Source organism: Protopterus annectens, chromosome 14.part0, assembly GCF_019279795.1.
Source record: "Protopterus annectens isolate FY-2018-M chromosome 14.part0, PAN1.0, whole genome shotgun sequence".
NCBI lineage: Eukaryota > Metazoa > Chordata > Ceratodontiformes > Protopteridae > Protopterus > Protopterus annectens.
The window spans coordinates 997,950,768-997,969,564 of record NC_056748.1 but is presented as its reverse complement, the minus strand read 5'-3'; the positions used below and the strand labels follow the sequence as shown (position 1 = coordinate 997,969,564).

At 38.9% G+C, this 18,797-nt stretch overlaps 1 protein-coding gene across 3 annotated transcripts in view; it reads right to left on the bottom strand.

The window, feature by feature from the left end:
• CHUK (component of inhibitor of nuclear factor kappa B kinase complex) overlaps positions 1-18,797 on the bottom strand; it is a 1,226,492-nt gene that overhangs the window by 258,599 nt on the left and 949,096 nt on the right. For all 3 annotated transcript variants that reach the window (XM_044056797.1, XM_044056796.1, XM_044056798.1), the window contains exon 18: positions 1,547-1,646. In XM_044056797.1, the coding sequence (XP_043912732.1) occupies positions 1,547-1,646 (100 nt within the window). The remainder of the gene's footprint in view (positions 1-1,546; positions 1,647-18,797) is intronic.

Below are 18,797 nucleotides of genomic sequence, written 5' to 3'. Positions count from 1 at the left end.
TTTCATGACTGCACTCATCTGACTGCTTATTTCCACTCGTCTGCTCATGCCATCACTGGTCTGGGGGCATGGATGGTTGCCCAAAACTTTGGAAGCTGGCCAGCCATTTTATCCTGACCAAGACAGTGCTCATATAGCTTAGGCTACTGCAATGATCTAATGATGAACTTCAACATTTCAGTGAATTCTGTACCTAAGCATAAAAATTCACATACAGCTATACAAAATGAGAAGCAAAGATGTCTCCTATATATATATATATATATATATATATATATATATATATATATATATATATATATAATACACACACACACACATTTGTTAACAATGACACCAACAATGTGAAAGACAGTCATTCTCACCTTTCCCAACAAAACCTGATGTAAACAATGTTGCTTAAGAGAGCTACATGGTGAAAGCAAAAGCCAAGCTTACACTAAACTTCAAAGATTATATAAAGAACTCCATTCACATATTCCAGCTGTACCTGGCTACCCTTAAACAATGCAGATGAAAAGGATGAAGGAAAAAAAAGGTTGAGATGGAACCTGAACTCCATCTATGCCTTTCTGAAAAAGACCAATAGCTTCCTTGTTTAATGAATAAAGGACAGGGAATACTATAATCGGCATTTGATGTCACATCTACTTTGCACAGCAACAATGCTTTCACTGTCAATAAAAATATAATTACTTCCATAAGGAATTCACTTATATATGGATGGCAGGAATGTATGAAATGCAAGTCTATATGGTATAGCACGTCAATGGACTTGGTTGCCAGCAACAGAAAATGCAATGGAGCTGAAGGAGTTTGTCTCACACAGCAGTTATTTTCCCAGTTTGTTTTTCTTTTCTCCTCCACCAGGCTCAGCAGATACATCTGGTCTTCTGTAAGCTCACTACCTAATAAGTTCTATAATGTCATCTACCCTGCCAAGGGTAATCCTTCTGGAGAAATAGGGCCCAAATGCCAGCCAACCGAGCTGCATGATATTACTTAGCAGCTTCCCAAGGAGCTGCTAATTGCAGTGCAATGCTGCGGTGTTGACATCTGTGCACGTGTCACAAAATGTATGCAATCCCTTGGGGGTAGCAGTGCTGACAAGGTTGGAAAGCCCTGTAGGCTGTAGAATCTCTAAGACTTTGCCTCAGTTCAGCCCTGCAGCAGTAAGTATCCACTTCCTAACTCCAAGAAGACACAGAAGAGCTGGTTGCTGCTCAATCACATTTTTCTGACTGATCCTCCAGTGGAGGGTCTCAATGTTGAACATGTCCCACTGGAACCATAGCTGGATGCCATGACTGTATGCCAATGGTAAGACCTATATACAAAGTCTTTGCACACGTCATCAGATGATAACATTAAGAGATTCTGACTCTGGAAATGTTGAAAAGCTTAGGTTTGAATTATACTACATCGAATTACAGTCTGGCCACAAAAGGAAAACTCAGTATTACTTTTATAATAGCACATGGAGCAAAATTCACTACTGTATGGCCCTCCAATTAAAGTATGGTTAAACTCAATTAGGCTTCCATACCTGAGATGTCCAAATAATTCCTTGAGAACTCGGTCCTGGCTCTGAACTGTCTGTACAATGATCTTTACCATTTCTGTACTGTCAGAGTATGAATGTTGATCTAGGAAAGAAAAAAAAAACAGGGATCAAAAGCAGCTCTCACTCCTTAAAAAAGAAAGTGAAATACTATAGTCCTACTACTATACATACTTTATTAAGCAAATCACTTTTGTATTTATATATCAAGAGCAAAATGATAACACTAGTAAAATTTAAATATCCAAAACATTTCTGTCCTTTTTCCAATGTATTAGGGGGATTACCATGAGTTCTGATATGCTCTTTGACATACCCTGCCGCTGCATGTAAGTAACTAAGTAACAGTACGATATATACTTCTCCACGTTACAATGGTAGACGTCACCTTTAACATTTCATAAATGGCATTATCCCATCTAGACTTGTCCTCCCAAACTGTGGGGTAACCCAGCAAAATTAATTTAATTCTACCTCTGGGTACACTAGACATGAAAGAATATGCTCTGGTTGAAAAAAATAAATAGCATCATCATTTATTTCAAGGAATGTGCACTCACAAAAGAAAAATTTTCTAAAGAAATATAAATGCAGTCCACATGTAGTCAGTATCTTTTGCTGTTCTCACAGATCTTGAATGATAAGCAATTCAGTCAAAACTAGACATATGGAAAACATCTGCTCATTTATAAAAAGAGACTGTGCTAGTTTGTGTCCCCAACCTTAATACCTTACTAATTTTCACAGACTAGAGGGCAGTCTATTTTACATGTCTAGTGCTTCTTATCTTACAGACAGAAAAGCATACACAAGTTCACATCTACATGGTTGGTTATGGGTAGTAAGCTATATGCGTCAACTTAGGTTTCTAGTTATGAAAATACTTAACACACTCTTTTTTTCTTTTCCTTCATTTTTTTCAGTCAAATACATGATGAATAACCAATTAAATAATAATCTATTCATTCTGTTGAGCACTCATTTAAATTTATAGATTAAACAAATAATTTTAACTCACAGATAAAAAAAAAAAAAAAGAAATGAGGAATTTTTAGTCCATTTGTAGCTGCAGATCTTCCTGCACACTTCCAAGACCCCTTATTTCTACCCTTGTGCACTTATTTAACATTTCCTTAACAGAAGGCAACTAGTGAAAACACAAGGTCCAACTGTCATGAGCATTCTCAATATGAACTGCTTTAGCCCAAGAGAGAAAATAACTCATCACACAATCAGCAGAGGGAGACAACAGGCCAAGGCAACAAAACTGCACTGCAGAGTCCTAAAAATTAAAAACAATGCAGCACTAAAATGTGGACAACAATGAATTCAGTCTGCATTGCCAACGAAATCTCCAACAGATGGTACCCAGAACTAGGATCCTGACATACTGGTACGATTGGACACAGTTTCTCCAAAAAACACTAATAAAAGAATAAAACAGCAAATGCAGGCAATAGTACAAATAAATGCAGGAGACAGCATCGAACAACAATGTATAAACTTGTACTGAGCAAGTGAAAATGTTTGTGACTAGTAGTAGGATGGTAAAGGAAACATATCAAAAAGTCCAGCTCTGTGCAAAGGGACAGGCCCTGTCTTAGCCCAGTTGGGGCAGCAGTGTTTAGTGCTGGGTTGGAAAGGTGCAGCTGAATGACCATACACTAAACACAACATGGAAGCAGGGAGGGAGAGTGACAGAAGCAAAGGGGGGGGTGTATGTGTTTAGCTAATAGACAAAAAATAGAGGTACAGTACACAGCAGAAGTACAAAAAAGGATGACTCAAACCATGGCTGGGTAGACTTACTCTGCAATGCAAGAAGTCTGGATAAGAATATGGGGGAGATGTAAGCAATAATGCAGGAGAGGATTGTTTACAGTAACATGGGCCAGTGACAATCAGGAGGAGGGCCACAGAAATGGAGTACAAACGGTTAAAATAAAAAAAAACATTCAGTATTATAGAAAAGGATCTAATGTTTTAAAGTGCTTTGATAACAAATAACAGTTTTGTGTAGAAGGGTTACATCACCATATGACAGGCTCATTCTAAGAATAGCAGCAAATAGACGAACACTTAGGACAATTTAATTAAACAGAGGAATGAAGTCAGGGACGTCTTCTGTCATCATGCCCGTTCCTTCTGGCAGTGAAGGTGCAGGCACCAAGAGTAACAGTTAAGCTGTTAGAGATGAGTGGAAAGGATAACAGGTGTTAAGAGGTTCCTTTTTCACTGTCTGTCATTAGTAGACCTCCATCAGAACAGATTACCAGGACAGACATGACTGCTTGTATGTCAAACAGCTACAGCCTTTTTGTACAAGTAGCAGCATTTCAGAAAATTCCTTCTAATACTCTGCACTTTCTCATAACTTTATCCATGGAGTTACACAAACAAGGCTGCACCCGTTATGGAGCAGAGAAGAGAACAGAACAAGATCAAACTATAACAAAGCAGTACTATGAGCATCTAGCTTGCAGCACACAGTTGCAAACATGTTTCTGGTCTGAAATACAGAAATCCATTTGTTAGTTGTAATGCCTGAACTATTTTTACTACAAAAAATCCATTCTAGCACTTACATTTTTTGATATTTCAATATAGGTCTAACAACAAGTGTGTCTTTAATCTCTAGATGACTACTGCTGACAGACACACACACATAATGATGTTGGTTTTGGAGAGAGTCAAGTGTGGATAATTTCACTTTGGAAAGTTAAATAGTAGTGCTGGTGGTAGCAGCAAGGCAAACAAAATAAATGTGTTCTTACTATGGCAGCTGATTTACGAGAACAGTTTCTTTAATGGGGACAATGCTTAATTGAACTGTCTCCACCTTTGGCAAAAAAAAAAAAAAGTTGACATAGATAATGTCTTGGTATGACTATGTACCTGTTCTGACATACACCAAAATAAAAATGGAAAGTATACAAGTACAGTTACCTCACCCAAAGCCCATCAATTATCTCCCTAGTCACTAATGAACGCCCTTCTACAAACCAAGAAATGACTAAGAATATTTGACATCTCACTATTAACAACCAATACACAAATGTGCACTTTCATGGCATTTAGGGAACTAAAATTTGAGGCTGGATGGATAAATACTCAACCAAATGGGGAGAAAGGAATATATAACTAACCTAAACATGGTCATATTACAGATCAACAGACATAGCAAGAATGCAGATGTATCTAAAACAAATGATCATCCTTGAAAGATCCAGGAATCGAGTTGAATCCCAGTCAATAATCCATCAAGGAGAAAAAGAAGCCAAAGCCGCAAAATAACAGAGCTCAGATGGCGAAGACCTTCAGTACTACTTAACCTAAGAAAAGGCTCCTACAGCTGCAGTCCAGACAATAATGCTTTGTGAAGGCATTCACTAAATACTAAGTTTTCCCAGCACAAATTTGTGAAACAGCAGTAATACTGAAGAATGAACTAGAGGCAGCCCCTCCCCCCCGGTGCAATGAATGATACCCGATGCATTAGTAAGTAGGTAGTTAACTAACTGACAGCAATGAATAATGCAGGTAACAAATCTTCTTGGACTGTGTCTTTTGGCAACCACAGTCCATTCTGCTATAGACAAAAAAACAAACTGCTCCATCTTCCTAAACTTATGAACTTATCTCAGGCAGCACCTGTGATGGTGGCACAGATCTAGCATGGTTTGCCTACAAAGATATCAGAGAAATAAATGGACTGGCTAACAGACAACTATGAAACCACTTTTGGAAAGAAATGTGGGTTAGTCTTAAGGAACAATTGAGCCTTGTGTAAAGACCTGATATGGTTTCCCCTACTCGATGGCCTGAACATTTGAAATCTTATTTGCAGAGGTGAAGGCTGCCAGGAAATTGTGTTGTTTCAAGGTAAGAAGTTCAATGCCAGCAAGCAAACAGACTCAAATGGAGGCTGTACAAAGCCAAGCCTACAAAGTTCAGGTCTCATGGAAAAGAATGGTTCTTAAAAAGGAGGATACAGATGCAGTACTCCTTTGAAAACAGTCATAAACTGCTAATGGTTGGGACAGCTAGCATAATGGTTAAAGTCTTCACCTCACAGATACAAGATACATGGTTTGATTCTGACCTCTGATTACTGGGTAGGCTTGTAACAGTTGCCAGACTAATAGTCTATATTTAAGGGTTGGAGTCAGCATAATGGTTAAGGTGTTTACCTCAGAGATACAAAGTTTGGTTCTCACCTATGGTCACATTCTGGCTATTGGCCAGGCATATAATAGCCTGCAGACTGATTTGCCTAGCATGTACTTCTAAATAGTCATGCTCTCCATAAGATTATAATGCAAGGAAAATACAAGTTATGTTCTTACCATAACGTTCCATGTTAGTTGTCTTCTTCTCGCCTTCTTCTTGCTGGATGGGTTCGGAGCCGACCTCGGTTCCGACTCGGCCACTCTAAAAGCTCGAGAGTTGGTTCCACCGGCTCGAGGCTCCCCTTATATCCCACAATGCTAGGCGTGAGTTACCTCAGATCTCATTTGTGAGCTAGGCCCAGCTAATAATAGTACCAGAATAACTGGAAACAAAGTCCACCTCTATAAACAAGGGAGAAGAGAAGGGTGACCTACAGCCTGATCCAGGAAAATATGCACAGCAGAGCATATACCTATAGTAAAGAGGTGGTAGAAAGAGAGGTCACAATCAAACTCCTCTAGGTCTGTCCAGGCCAGGGGAAGGAGGGTGGGGCGCAAGAAGAAGCGAGAAGAAGACAACTAACATGGAACGTTATGGTAAGAACATAACTTCTATATGTTAAGTTGTCTATCTCGCCTTCATTCTTGCTGGATGGGACCGCCCTAGCACCTTGTCCCGGTGGCCTAACGGAACAGACTCTTGAGAACAGTGGTACCAAAGTTAGCTCTATGTCTGGAAGCTAAATCCAACTTATAATGTGAAATGAAAGTATGAGGAGTAGCCCAAGTAGCCGCTGCACAAATGGTGTCAATAGGCAGTCTGTCTTGGAAAGCTATAGAAGTAGCCAAAGCTCTGGTGGAATGGGCCTTAGGTTTATTAGGCAGCTTCTGGTGTCTAATTTCATAAACAATGGAAATCAGAGATGTTAGCCATCTAGATAGTGATACCTTGGAAACAGAAAGTCCCTTTCTGCCTTCTGCATAAGAGACAAACAGCTGGTCAGTTTTTCTGAATTGTTTGGTCCTATCCAAATAGTACCTTAACTGACGATGAACATCTAGCCAATGCAATTTTTGTTCAGACCTATTAGAATACCCTGGAAAAAACACAGGGAGGTCAATGCTTTGATTTAGGCTAGACGCAGAGGTCACTTTAGGTAAAAAGGATGGGTTGGTTCGTAAGGATACCCTGTCTTTATGGAACAACAGATAAGGAGGTCGACAGCTGAGTGCATGAAGTTCTGAAACTCTTCTAGCTGAAGTAATAGCTATGAGAAAGAGAGTTTTCCATGATAGCAATTTTAATGAACAGGTAGCTGCAGGTTCGAAAGGGGGGAGAATCAAAAAACTGAGAACTAAATTAAGGTCCCAAGGAGGAAGAGGATTTCTTATAGGAGGTCTGAGCAGAAAAACTCCCTTCAAAAATGCTTTGCAAAGCTTGTGGGACATAATGGCAGACTCTGAAATGCCCACATGAAAGTTAGATATAGCTGCCAATTGAACTTTGAGAGTAGAAGGAGATGAACCTGCATGAAAGAGTTCAGCTAGAAAATCAAGAACCATATGGATGGGAGCAGTGAAAGGATCTAAGTCCCTTCCTTGAGCCCAATAGGCAAAACGTTTCCACTTACTAAGATAAATTTTTCGAGTGGAAGATTTGTGTGAAGCTATTAAAATATCTCGAACAGTTTGAGATATTTGAGGAAACCTGGCTAGGGTAGGAACTGGAGGAACCAAGCAGTGAGGTTCAGAGAGGGGAGGGAGCGATGCAACTGACCCGATTGATGGATCAAAAGATCTGGAACTAGGTCCAGATGCCAAGGTTTCTCCAACAGAAATTGATGTAGAAAGGGGAACCAAACCTGTCGAGGCCAGTAAGGAGCAATGAGGATCAGAGAGGCCTTCTGAGCGATAGCTTTCTGTATCACTTGAGAAATTAGTGGGAAGGGAGGAAATGCATACAGAAGTCCCCGGGGCCAAACTTGGACTAGAGCGTCTCTGCTGGACTGGCCTGGTAACGGGAATAGGGTGAAATAATCTCTGCACTTGCTGTTTTGGGGTGTAGCAAAAAGGTCGCAGCAAGGCTGGCCCCACTTGAGAAAAATTTTTTTCGCAATAGAATCTTTCAGAGACCACTCGTGAGGCATGAGGATAGCTCTGCTCAACTTGTCCGCGATTTGATTGGACTTCCCGGGGATGTGCGTTGCTATCAGAAAACGCTGAGAAGAAATCGCCCATTGCCACAGTCTGAGTGCTTCTCGACATAGGGGATAGGATCTGGTTCTGCCTTGTTTGTTGATATACCACACTACAGACATATTGTCCGTCTGGATTGCTATCGTTCCCAATGGAAGAGAGTCTTGAAGGGCTTGCAACGCTAAAAGCACTGCTCTCATCTCTAGAACATTTATGTGCAAGTGGCATTCGTCTGGTCGCCATATGCCCTGGACAGTTCTGCCCTGATAATGCCCCCCCCCCCACCCAATCAGGGAGGCGTCCGTTGTCAGAGTAGCAACCGGAGGAAGGAACAAAGGGTCTTCCCAAGAGGAGCTGAGGGGAAGACATCCACCACCGAAGATGATTCTTGCATGTTTGCGTAATCATAATGGTGTGAGACATCGGAAGTTGTTGGTATGACCATTGTGTGAAGAGCATCCATTGAAGGATTCTCATGTGGAATCTGGCTAATGGAAGCAGAGGTATGGCAGCCGCCATAATCCCTAATACTTTCAGAACTAACCTGGCTTTGACTCTGTTGCTGCTGAAGAGAAGCAAGACCAGTTTGCGTATGTCTGTTATTCTCTGATCTGTTGGTCTCGCAGACATGTTGACTGTGTCTAGATTTGCGCCTATGAAGGTAATAGCACGACAAGGCGACAAAACAGACTTTTCGCAATTTATTGAGATGCCTAAGTTTTGACAAATGCGAAAGGTGTAGTCTCTGGCCATTAGAAGAAGATGCTTGGTGGGAGCTGTGAGGAGCCAGTCGTCCAAATATGGAAACACCTGGAATCCTTGACGTCTCAGGTGAGAAGCTACCACTGCCATGCATTTGGTAAACACCCGGGGGGGCAGTGGTGAGTCCAAAGGGCAGGGCTCTGAATTGAAAATGACTGGTTCCCAGCCTGAAGCGGAGGAATCTTCTGGAGCGTCTGTTCATTTTTATATGATAGTACGCATCCTGAAGGTCTATAGAGCACATCCAGTTTTTTCTTCCCAATAGGGGAAGGATGGACTGTAGTGTGACCATCCGAAATCTTGTTTTCTTGACAGACTTGTTCAAGATACTGAGATCCAAAATTGGTCTCCAGTCCCGTTTTCTTTGGAACTAAAAAGAACCTGGAGTAGATTCCGGATCCTTGCTGGTCTGCTGGAACTGGCTGAATTGCTCTTTTTGTAAGTAGCTTTGAAATTTCCAAAGCTGCAAGATCCCTTTGAGTGGGTGGAACATCTGGAAGGGATTTTTTTGACTGGTTTGGAATGCGAACGAAGGGAATGGAATAGCCTTCGGAAATGATGGACTGTACCCACTTGTCTTGAGTTAGGGATAGCCAGGCTTCTGGGTACAGTGATAATCTTCCCCCGACTGCCTCCGAAGGTGGACAGTCGGGCAACACCTCAGGGATGCTGAAAGGGCTTATCGGAGAAAGTTTCTCGATTGGCCTGGTTCTGCGGACCCCCCCTGCCTCTAGGGCGACGTCTACCATTGTTGTTCCCCCCTCTGCCTCTGGCGGGGAACCGACTCTGTGCGTCAGGCGAAGTCCCTTGAGATTGTTTGCGGAACCACATTTTCCCACTTTTCTGGCCTTTGGGGTAAGGCCTAGAAGGAGTAGAAAAACGGACTCCGACGGCAGAAAGAGTCTTGCCATCCGTCTCGCACCTAGTCAAGGTTTCTTTCACTTGAGGACCAAAAAGAGATGATCCATCAAACGTGGAATTAGTGAACGACGTTTTAAAGGGGTCCGCAAAGTTGCATAGCCACATCCAGGCATGCCTGCGTAAGGCCACACCTGTCCCTGCGGCCCTGCTAGCTCCATCAGCCGACTCTGAAGGAGGCGCATGGAGGAGTTAGCTATGGAGTTCAGGGTAGCCAGCTGAGTGTTCATCTTGTCCTGAAAACCCGCAGCTGTAGGATCCTTCAACATGTCACCGCTTCTTTGATCAAGTCCTTTGAAGGCGAGTAAAATGGCATAGGTAGTTCAGCGAACGCATTGCAAAGGTAAGCTGGCGAGAACATCCGCTTCCGTACCTGTCCATAGACCTAGATTCCTTGTTAGGTGGATGGACAGGCACTGAAGGATCAGCTAGTTCCTTCTTAGTGGCAGCAGCAACCACCATAGCATCCACAGAAACTCCTTGGTCAGAAATTGTTTATCTGCTGGTGCCGTGATAAATTTTGAGGGTCTCCTGGGAGTGGGGTCCACTGAATCAGGAGCCGTCCATGCCTTTTTTGCTACCACCTGCATGAGGGGGTCAAAGGGGGGAGACACCCAGGAGGTGGAAGGGCGAGAGCCAAACGCCTCAAGATACACAGATTCATCCTCCGAAGGGCTGAGGGCTGGCCAATTTCCCTCTGTTTGAGGATTTCTAGAATGTCTGCAAAGGAGACATCTTCAGAAGGGGAACGGGGAACCCTCGGAATCCTCTAAATCTGTGTCAGAGGTGACGGACTCAGGTGAGTCTATGTGTTTCCTCTTACACTTTCTCTTCCGAGGGGGCTCTTCTGACAATTCAGGAGAGGCCTCGGAAGAGGATGAGATCCCCACAGGGGATTCCTGAGGAGCTGGCTCTCTGCGGTCTGGGATGAGGGAGTGAGTAGACTTGACCTGAGGCACCGAAGAGGGAGGGGCGGACGGAGCCGACTGTGGAGTTGAACCAGGTTCCAACACACTCCGCATGACCTCGAATGCACCCCTGTCAGGCAGAGCCAGAGGTCCCCGCTCCGAGAAGCTGAAAACCTCCCTCGGCACTGACAGTGATGGCTCCGAGGTCGATGTCGGAGCCGAACTCACCAGCGCCGAAGCACCGAGAGGGAGAGCGGGGTCGGACAAGGGTCCGATGCCACTCACCCCCTCGGAGCCGACGAGGGAAGGGGGTCGGACAAGGGTCCGATGCCACTCACCCCCTCGGAGCCGACGAGGGAAGTCCGGCGCCGAGATTCTTCTAAGGAAGAAATCGGAGCCGCAGCGGAGCCGAAGACATTTGTATCGGCTCCGACGCTACCACAGTCTCGGTTCCGAAACGCCCTGGCTCCGAGCTCAAAGGAGTCGGAGGAGGAACATAATGAGGAACAGGTTCAGGCATCGACTGATGAGTCGGGCTCTGAAGCATTTGGGCCAGTGCCTCGGACCTAAGAAGTCGACTCACTACCCTCTGAAGGTCATGGTCCGAAAGCCTCGATGACCTAGAGGAGTGAGATCTATGGCTCCGTTCAGACAGCAAGGGAGATGCTGGAGCCGAATGAACGGAGCCAAGGGACGGTGACCTGGACCTCTTTCTAGATGTCGGCTCCGAAGGCCTAGTCGGAGCCGACACAGGAATTTCCAATACCTCGGCTCCAGCCGGAGCCGAGGAAACCACAGAAGCTGCAGTCTGAGACTCATCGGAGGTTTCGAAGCCTTAGGCCTCGACTCAGTAACTGGAGCCGAGGACCTAGAAGCCTTAGAGGGTTTGCCCGAAGTAACAGTAAGGGAACCCTCAGGCTTAAGTAAACCTCTCAAAATAAGTTTATTTTTTCTTTCCTGCAGGACTCTGGGGCTGAAGCCATGGCATACAGCACAAGAGTCCTGCAGGTGTAAAGGTCCCAGGCAGTAAACACAAGAAGTGTGACCGTCTGTCAGAGACATTTTCTGACAGCACGAGTCACACTTCTTGAAGCCTGAGACCTTTGAATCCTTGGACATTATCAAGGACCGAAAGTGTAACCACCACACAGAACACACACACACTGATTACACTATGAAGAAAGTTAACTAGATTATACTAATTAAAAATTAGTTAGTTAGCTTAGGTATAAAAAATATCCCTAACAAAACACAAACACTCCACTTAGGGATAGCAGGGCCCGAAGGCCTAAGGGAAGAACTTATAAGTTCTTGAAGGAAAAAGATGGGAATAATGGAAGAAAGGGATGAAATACACTAAACTAAGGGAAATATGAAAAATTAAGTTAAGAAAGGGGATTTAAACTAGTTTAAATAGACTGATTAAACAACTGACCTGAGCCGGTAGAAAAACAACACCTCGATCGCTGTAGCGGCAAACGAGATCTGAGGTAACTCACGCCTAGCATTGTGGGATATAAGGGGAGCCTCGAGCCGGTGGAACCAACTCTCGAGCTTTTAGAGTGGCCGAGTCGGAGCCGAGGTCGGCTCCGAACCCATCCAGCAAGAATGAAGGCGAGATAGACAACTTAACATCAGTTATTCAATAGCCAAGGAACACATGTCAACTAAGGCCATAAGCTATGTGAAAGGTGTGTGCAGGACCAGCTGCATGGTAGTACCCTAAATCAATAACTGTTTCCACCTGGTGGCAAGAGCCAGTAACTGGAAGGTTTCCTAATGGCCTTAATAACCTCTAAGACTCCTGACAACAATGAGAGCAGACTCAAGGGATCAACAAAGACAAGTCATTTGAGTCCGAGATGGCTGTTCCCCCAACCATCATAGCCACCCCTGGCTAGTTCTGACAAGAATTCCAGTAATGCCAGGAAAGTGAAACCAGTTCTTAACAATTGAGAAAGTGTTCCCTCCTCCGGTAGTTTGAAAAAGAAGGGCAGAAATGAATTTTAACCATCCCCGGAAAAATGCATAGAATTATTTTCCTCCCTAATTTTGGGGGTTGATTTAAACAAACAGTCTTGGAAATTTATCATAAAAAGGCAAAAAAAGCTCTTTTTTTAAACCCAAAACCCTTAACCCATTTTCCCTTTTTTCCCCAATTTTTCAACAACTCGTTAACTTCGGGCCAACCGGCACAAAAAGCCGGTTCAAGGCTTTAATTTACCCAAGCCCCCCCCTTTTTAACCCAAAAAAAACGGTAACTTCCAAAGGGGGAAACAGGAAAAAACCAAACATTTCCCAAATTTTTAATGATAAAATATTAAAACCAAATTCCTTTAATTAAAAATAGTTTTTAAAACTTCTTCAAGATAAACCTAATAATTAATAAAAATTTCCTTAAATAAACATGAAAAAATTAATCAATTTAAAAAAAAATTTAAATTTAAATTAACAAAATAAAAAGATGTTAAATAAACCTAACAAATAATAGGAATTTAAATGAAAACATTCAAAATTACATTTCAAATAAAAAAGACATTAAAGCCCAGATTTTTTTAATAATTTAAAAATTAACCGTTTTATTTGTTGTACTTTACAAATGGCAAAAAATAAAAAGACCCCAGGTGTTGACAGTATTTTTTTCATCTTAATTTTCCCAAAAGCCCTTTGGATTTTCCCCTAAATTTATAAATGGAAAATTAATTTACCAAAAAAAGCTTGACAGATTTGGTAAAAAAAATTCAATTTTTGGGAACCAAGGGCATAATGTTTAAAATTCTAGTTGGAGGAACCTTGGGGTTTTAAATAAAACTTGACATGACAATGGCAAATAAATCCCCAGCAGTAAAAATTCCAAAAAAAAAATTTCTTATGATTGCACTAAATTCCCTTTAGTTTTTTTAATAAAACGGAAGTTTTGCCCCGAAAAATAAACATTCATCACCAAAAGGGAAAGTTGTCTTAAGATCATTCCTGTTTTAAAATGGGAAAAGGGAATTTTTCCCTTGTAAAAATAGAACTTTTGTCAGCCCCATGTGAATTTTTAAAAAGTTACCCAATTGTTTTTTCCAAAACCGGGAAAATTGGATATTTTCCCAAATTTAAAAATCAAATTTTAAAAACCCCTTTTGTCATTTTCTGATTTTAAAAGATTAATCTAATGCGATTGTCCAATGGATGGATTGTTCAGTCCTCTATAAGAAATAGATTTAAATTTGGATACCCCTTATGATTTTAGGGTTGATTATTTTTAAATAGTGATAAAGTAATGGATTTGGGGGTTTGTTATAAAAGAATAAAAAAAATTGTGATATTCCATGTTTTTATCTATAGTCCCTTTCCATCCCATCCAAAATAAATTAAATTAAGGTTTAAAAATTCAATCCCCAAAAAATTTGTTTTTCAAATTTTCCAAAATTCCTAAAATAGCCAAAAAGGCACAAAAAAACCCAAAAAGCCAAAAATACCTTCCTCTAAGTAAATGTGAAAACATTTTTACACCTCCGGGACCAAAAACCAGTAAGGAAACCGGGGGGTTAAAATCAATTGCCAATCAATCACCCTGGAAGAAAAAATTTTTTTAAAAGGGTCAGCAAAATACCATTCCCTTTAAACCCAATTGGTATAACCAATTTTAAGAAAATTTTGCCTGTGGCCCTAAATTTAAGAAAGGGTTTAAATTAAAGAAAACATTTTTCCTTGGACCCTTTTGGACCCCAAAATTTTAAGGCCCCCGGGGCCTTATACTTTTTTTGGGGAAAGGGAAATGGCTTGATATTTTAAAAAAACCCGGAAAGGTTTTGAAAGGGATAATACCCTTGGTCTCCGGGGAAAATAGAATTGTAATTTTTAAACGGGTAAAAATCTCCTTTTTGGTTTTTACTTGGGGACGGAAATTTGTAATAATCCTTTCCCTTGTACTGCTTTTGGAAACCCCCCCTTTTTCCCCTAAATGGGGTTTTGGATTATTCTATTTAAAAATTCCTCAAATTTTTAAAATTTCCGGGCATAAAAATATTATTTGGGAAAAACCCCAAACCCCCTTGGGGAAAAAATTTTAGTTTTTTAAATTAAAAAAAGTTTTTTTAAAATTAAAACCCTGAGCTTTTTTAATTTTAAAATTGGGGTTTTCCCTAAAAATTTTAAAATTTCCAATTTATTCATTAACTGAATTGTTTTAAAAAAAAAATCAGAAAATTTTTGGAAACCCCATACTCTATTGAAAAAATTTTTTTAAACTTCCACAAAATTAAAAATCAAGGTTGAAAAATTGTTCAAAAAAATTTGGGGAACAACCCAATCTTTTTTTTAAACCCCAATTGTTCCTTTCGGGTTTCCCAAAAAATTTAAGAAGTAAAAGTTAAATTTTTTCAGAATCCTGAACTCCCCTGGTCGTTTTGTATCCCTCTATGCTTTCCCTGGGAACCCCAAATTTTTTAAAAATTAAATTGGTTTTTCTTTTTAAATTTACCATTGGTCCCTCCTTTTCATTTTTGGAACCCTGGGAAATGGTGAACCTTCATAATTTTAAAATTGAAAATTTTTTTTGGGTTTCCCCATTTACCATTGGTCTTTCCCGGGAAAACATTTTTGAACTGAAATTACTTCCTTAAAATTGAATATCCTAAAATTTTTTAAACTTCCTTAAAAAATTATAAAGGGTTCCTTAAATCAACCAATAAAATTTTAAATTTTTTCCTTTTTTTTTGGCATTCCATCCTTAATCTTGATTCCTTGAAAAATTCACAGTTTTTAAAAACCCTTAAAATCTTTAAAATACCTTAAACCCCCTTGGGGATCCATTTCTTAGCCTCTGCCCTTTTCCCCAAAAAGAGGCCAAACAACCCCACCTTGGGTTGTTTATAAATAGGCTTCCTTAAACCCAAAAATTTTGGCTTTACCCTACCCAACCAACCTAAATAAATCAAACCCCCTTTTAAAAAATTAGGGTTTTTAATTGGGTTTTCCGGGTTCCAAAGGGCCAAAAAGGCAAAATTCAATCGGAACAATGATAATATATGCCAATCCATATTAAAAAATTTTATTGTTCAAATAAGGAATACCCAATTAAGAAAAAAAAAATTGGGGGAACGCATACAATGAAAAATTAATTACTAGCCAAAAATTTGAACAATTTAAAAATGGATTTTCCCCTACCTGAGATAAAAAATTTAAATTTTAAAAATGTTAATATCCAAAAAAATTAAATTTTAAAATTTAGGAAAAAATTTTTAAAAAAAAAAAATATAAAGATTCCCATACCAATAACAATTAGAATAAAAAATATCCAAAAAATTTTTAAAAAAAGGGAAAAATCTCAAAAGAGCCCAAATAAATGACTCCATAAAAATTCCTACCAAAATACAATGGTTAAAAATAAAGTATAAAAAAGGGGCTAACCAAATTTGTAATCAATAACACAAAAAATACACTTTTAAAAAACCCTACCAAAATAATATAATGTTCCCAAAATAAAATGTCTAAAAAAAGGGGGTCCCCAAAAAAATTTAAAAAAACCCAAATATAAAACTTTTATTTAAAAACATATCCCCTTAAGGATGTTATATATAACCTCAAACAATTGTCCCAAAATTTTCCCAAAACCCAAATTTTATTTAAAAAATTTTTTTATAAAAAAAATAAATTTCCAAACCCCCTTTGAAATAAAACCCCACAAAATATAAATAATAACCCAACCAATTAAAAAAAAATTTTTATAACAAAAATAAAAATTTTAATAAATATAAAAAGCCCGTTCTTGAAATAACCCCCCAAAAACAAAATATTATATACCCCAAACCCCAAAATAAGATCACTTATAATAAAAACCCAATTACAAAAAATCGGGGTTTTAGACATATAAAAAAAAATTTTCCAAAACCCTTTTTAACCCAATGACATCCGATTATAATCACACCCCAAAAAAATAAATTTAAGCAAAAAATTTATAATTACAAAAAAAAAACCCTTATCAAACAACAATTGAATTGGTTCCACCAAAAGACCCAAAATTTTCCAAGAACCCCTTTGAAAAACCCTTAAAAAAATTGACCCCTTATGACAAAAAAAGGATAAATTTTCAATTGCCCCAAAACCCAAAGATTAAACCCCCTCTTAAATTAAACCAAAAAAAACATACTGTTCCAGGAAAAAAGGTAAACACCCAATATAATTCCATACACAATTGCAATAAAAAGGAAAAATCCATAATTATTAAAATGTAACAAACATAATGCCACATTTACTTTAAAAATTACGTATAACCCCAAAACCATAAAATGTCCCAATCTGAAAAAACCCTGAAAATTTAATTGCCTCAAAAAAAAGACCCATCAACAAGTTAATCTAAAAACCCAGAGGAACCTGTCCCAAACTTCCGACATTGAATTTTCCTCCAAAAAAAACCCAAACAAATTGGGTAAAAAAAACCCTTTAAAAAAAGGTTCCAAAATTTAAAAACATTCCTTTTAAAATTCCAGCCCAAACTATAGTCCCATAAACAATCGTAAACAAAAAGCTTTGAAAACCCAAAGGCCCCCAAAAATTATAGAAATCAATGCAATAATGAATAAACCACCAAACAATTTACCCAATGACAATTAAACAAAGACTTTTGGGGAAACCCAAAACCAAAAAAGAAAAATTCCAAACAAAAGGGAAAAACACCACCGGGGAAAACCAAGTGAAAAACCCAATGTTTCAAGGAGAAGCCAGACCAAAGAGAGGAGCACCGGGCCAGCCAGGCCAAACAAAGAGGAAAACACACAGAACACACTCCCATTCAACTCACCCAAGGAAAACCAAAAAGAGTAAAAACATTCCCCAAAAGGGCAATGTTAAAAAAATTAAAAAACACTAAAAACCCCAAATTTTTCATTAAATACTTTCTTTTTAAACATCTCATGAATAATTAAATTCAAAATCTTTCCTTAATTAACAAAAATAAATATAATAAAAAAATAAAGAAGGGTTAAATAACAACATATTTTGATAATTAATATATGTAACAATGCTTCAAAGGAAACCCCAGGTGAATGATCCAGTATTTCCTTCAAAGGCACTCTGCCAAATTTTAATTTACGGGACAAAATAAATTAAATTTGATATATAAAATTAATTTGTGAGCCGAATGTGGTGTAAAACAAACTTATTACTATCATAAACTAATAATAGGGCAAAAAATCACCGTTTTAAACTGGAAAAAAAAATCAGTTCAATGTATAATTTTCAATGTAACATTCCAACATCATTATTTGCCAATGTTTATAATGCCCAAATATAATTTAAATATGGTTCCCCCTCTGTAAAAAACAATGGAGTAAAAATCATAGCCAAATTTTTGTTACATTTTTCCAATGAATTTTCAGGGAGGGGAAAAAAAGATATTTAATAATTATCTCTGTATTGTCCAGGGAGAACCCTATGAATCCCTTATCAAATAATAACAAAACCCCAGTCTAAGAAATAATTTTGACGATATTTGATGTTAATGGGGGCAAATTTTTTTAAAGGAATTCCAGTAGTGTAAGGGTTTCCAAAAAATTCAAAACATGTCATATAAAAAAAAATTTTTCAAAGCCCACCTACAACCCATCGCAAACCCAAATCAATCAAGCTCGTTCCACCAAACCTAAAAAATTTTTTTGGCAAGGAATTCATCTATGCAAATAGGTTAATTTTGGGCAAGAAGAAGTTTAAAAAGCAAAGGGTTGGATTTTACAAAGGTGTAAACAAATAGAGGTTTAAATTGGAATAGATAGATTTTGACCAAAATTTGCCTCACCCTGAAGGGAAACCAAGAATTCCTAAGTCCCTTGAATTTAATCAATTGTGTTTAAACCCAAAAAATCCTTTTATCACCATAACGGGCTCAATATGATGTTAAAATATTCCAAGGGTTTTGGGACCATATCCCCGGAGGATAAGAGTGTTTTTGGGTAAAAACTTGGGCTCCTTAAGGTGCGGCATTTGAGAAAAACTTTTTATTTTTTAACACTAAATTCTTTAAACCGGGGTTTTAATAGTTGATTGGGAAAAAATTTTCCTCTGAAATCCTTAAAAATTTCCCACTTACAAATATCATTGATCTAATTCAAAAAACTCCTTTGAATTGGTTTGTCCTAGATATTAATTTGGAAAGTGGCCCCCAAATGTTGGAAACCAACTTTAATTCTTGGGTATGTGATAAAAAACCCCGGACTTAAAACTGTATTAAAAAAAATTTTTTTTACAATTAAACGCAGTTAAAAAAATTTGGGGACAAACCAATCTTAAAAATGTTTT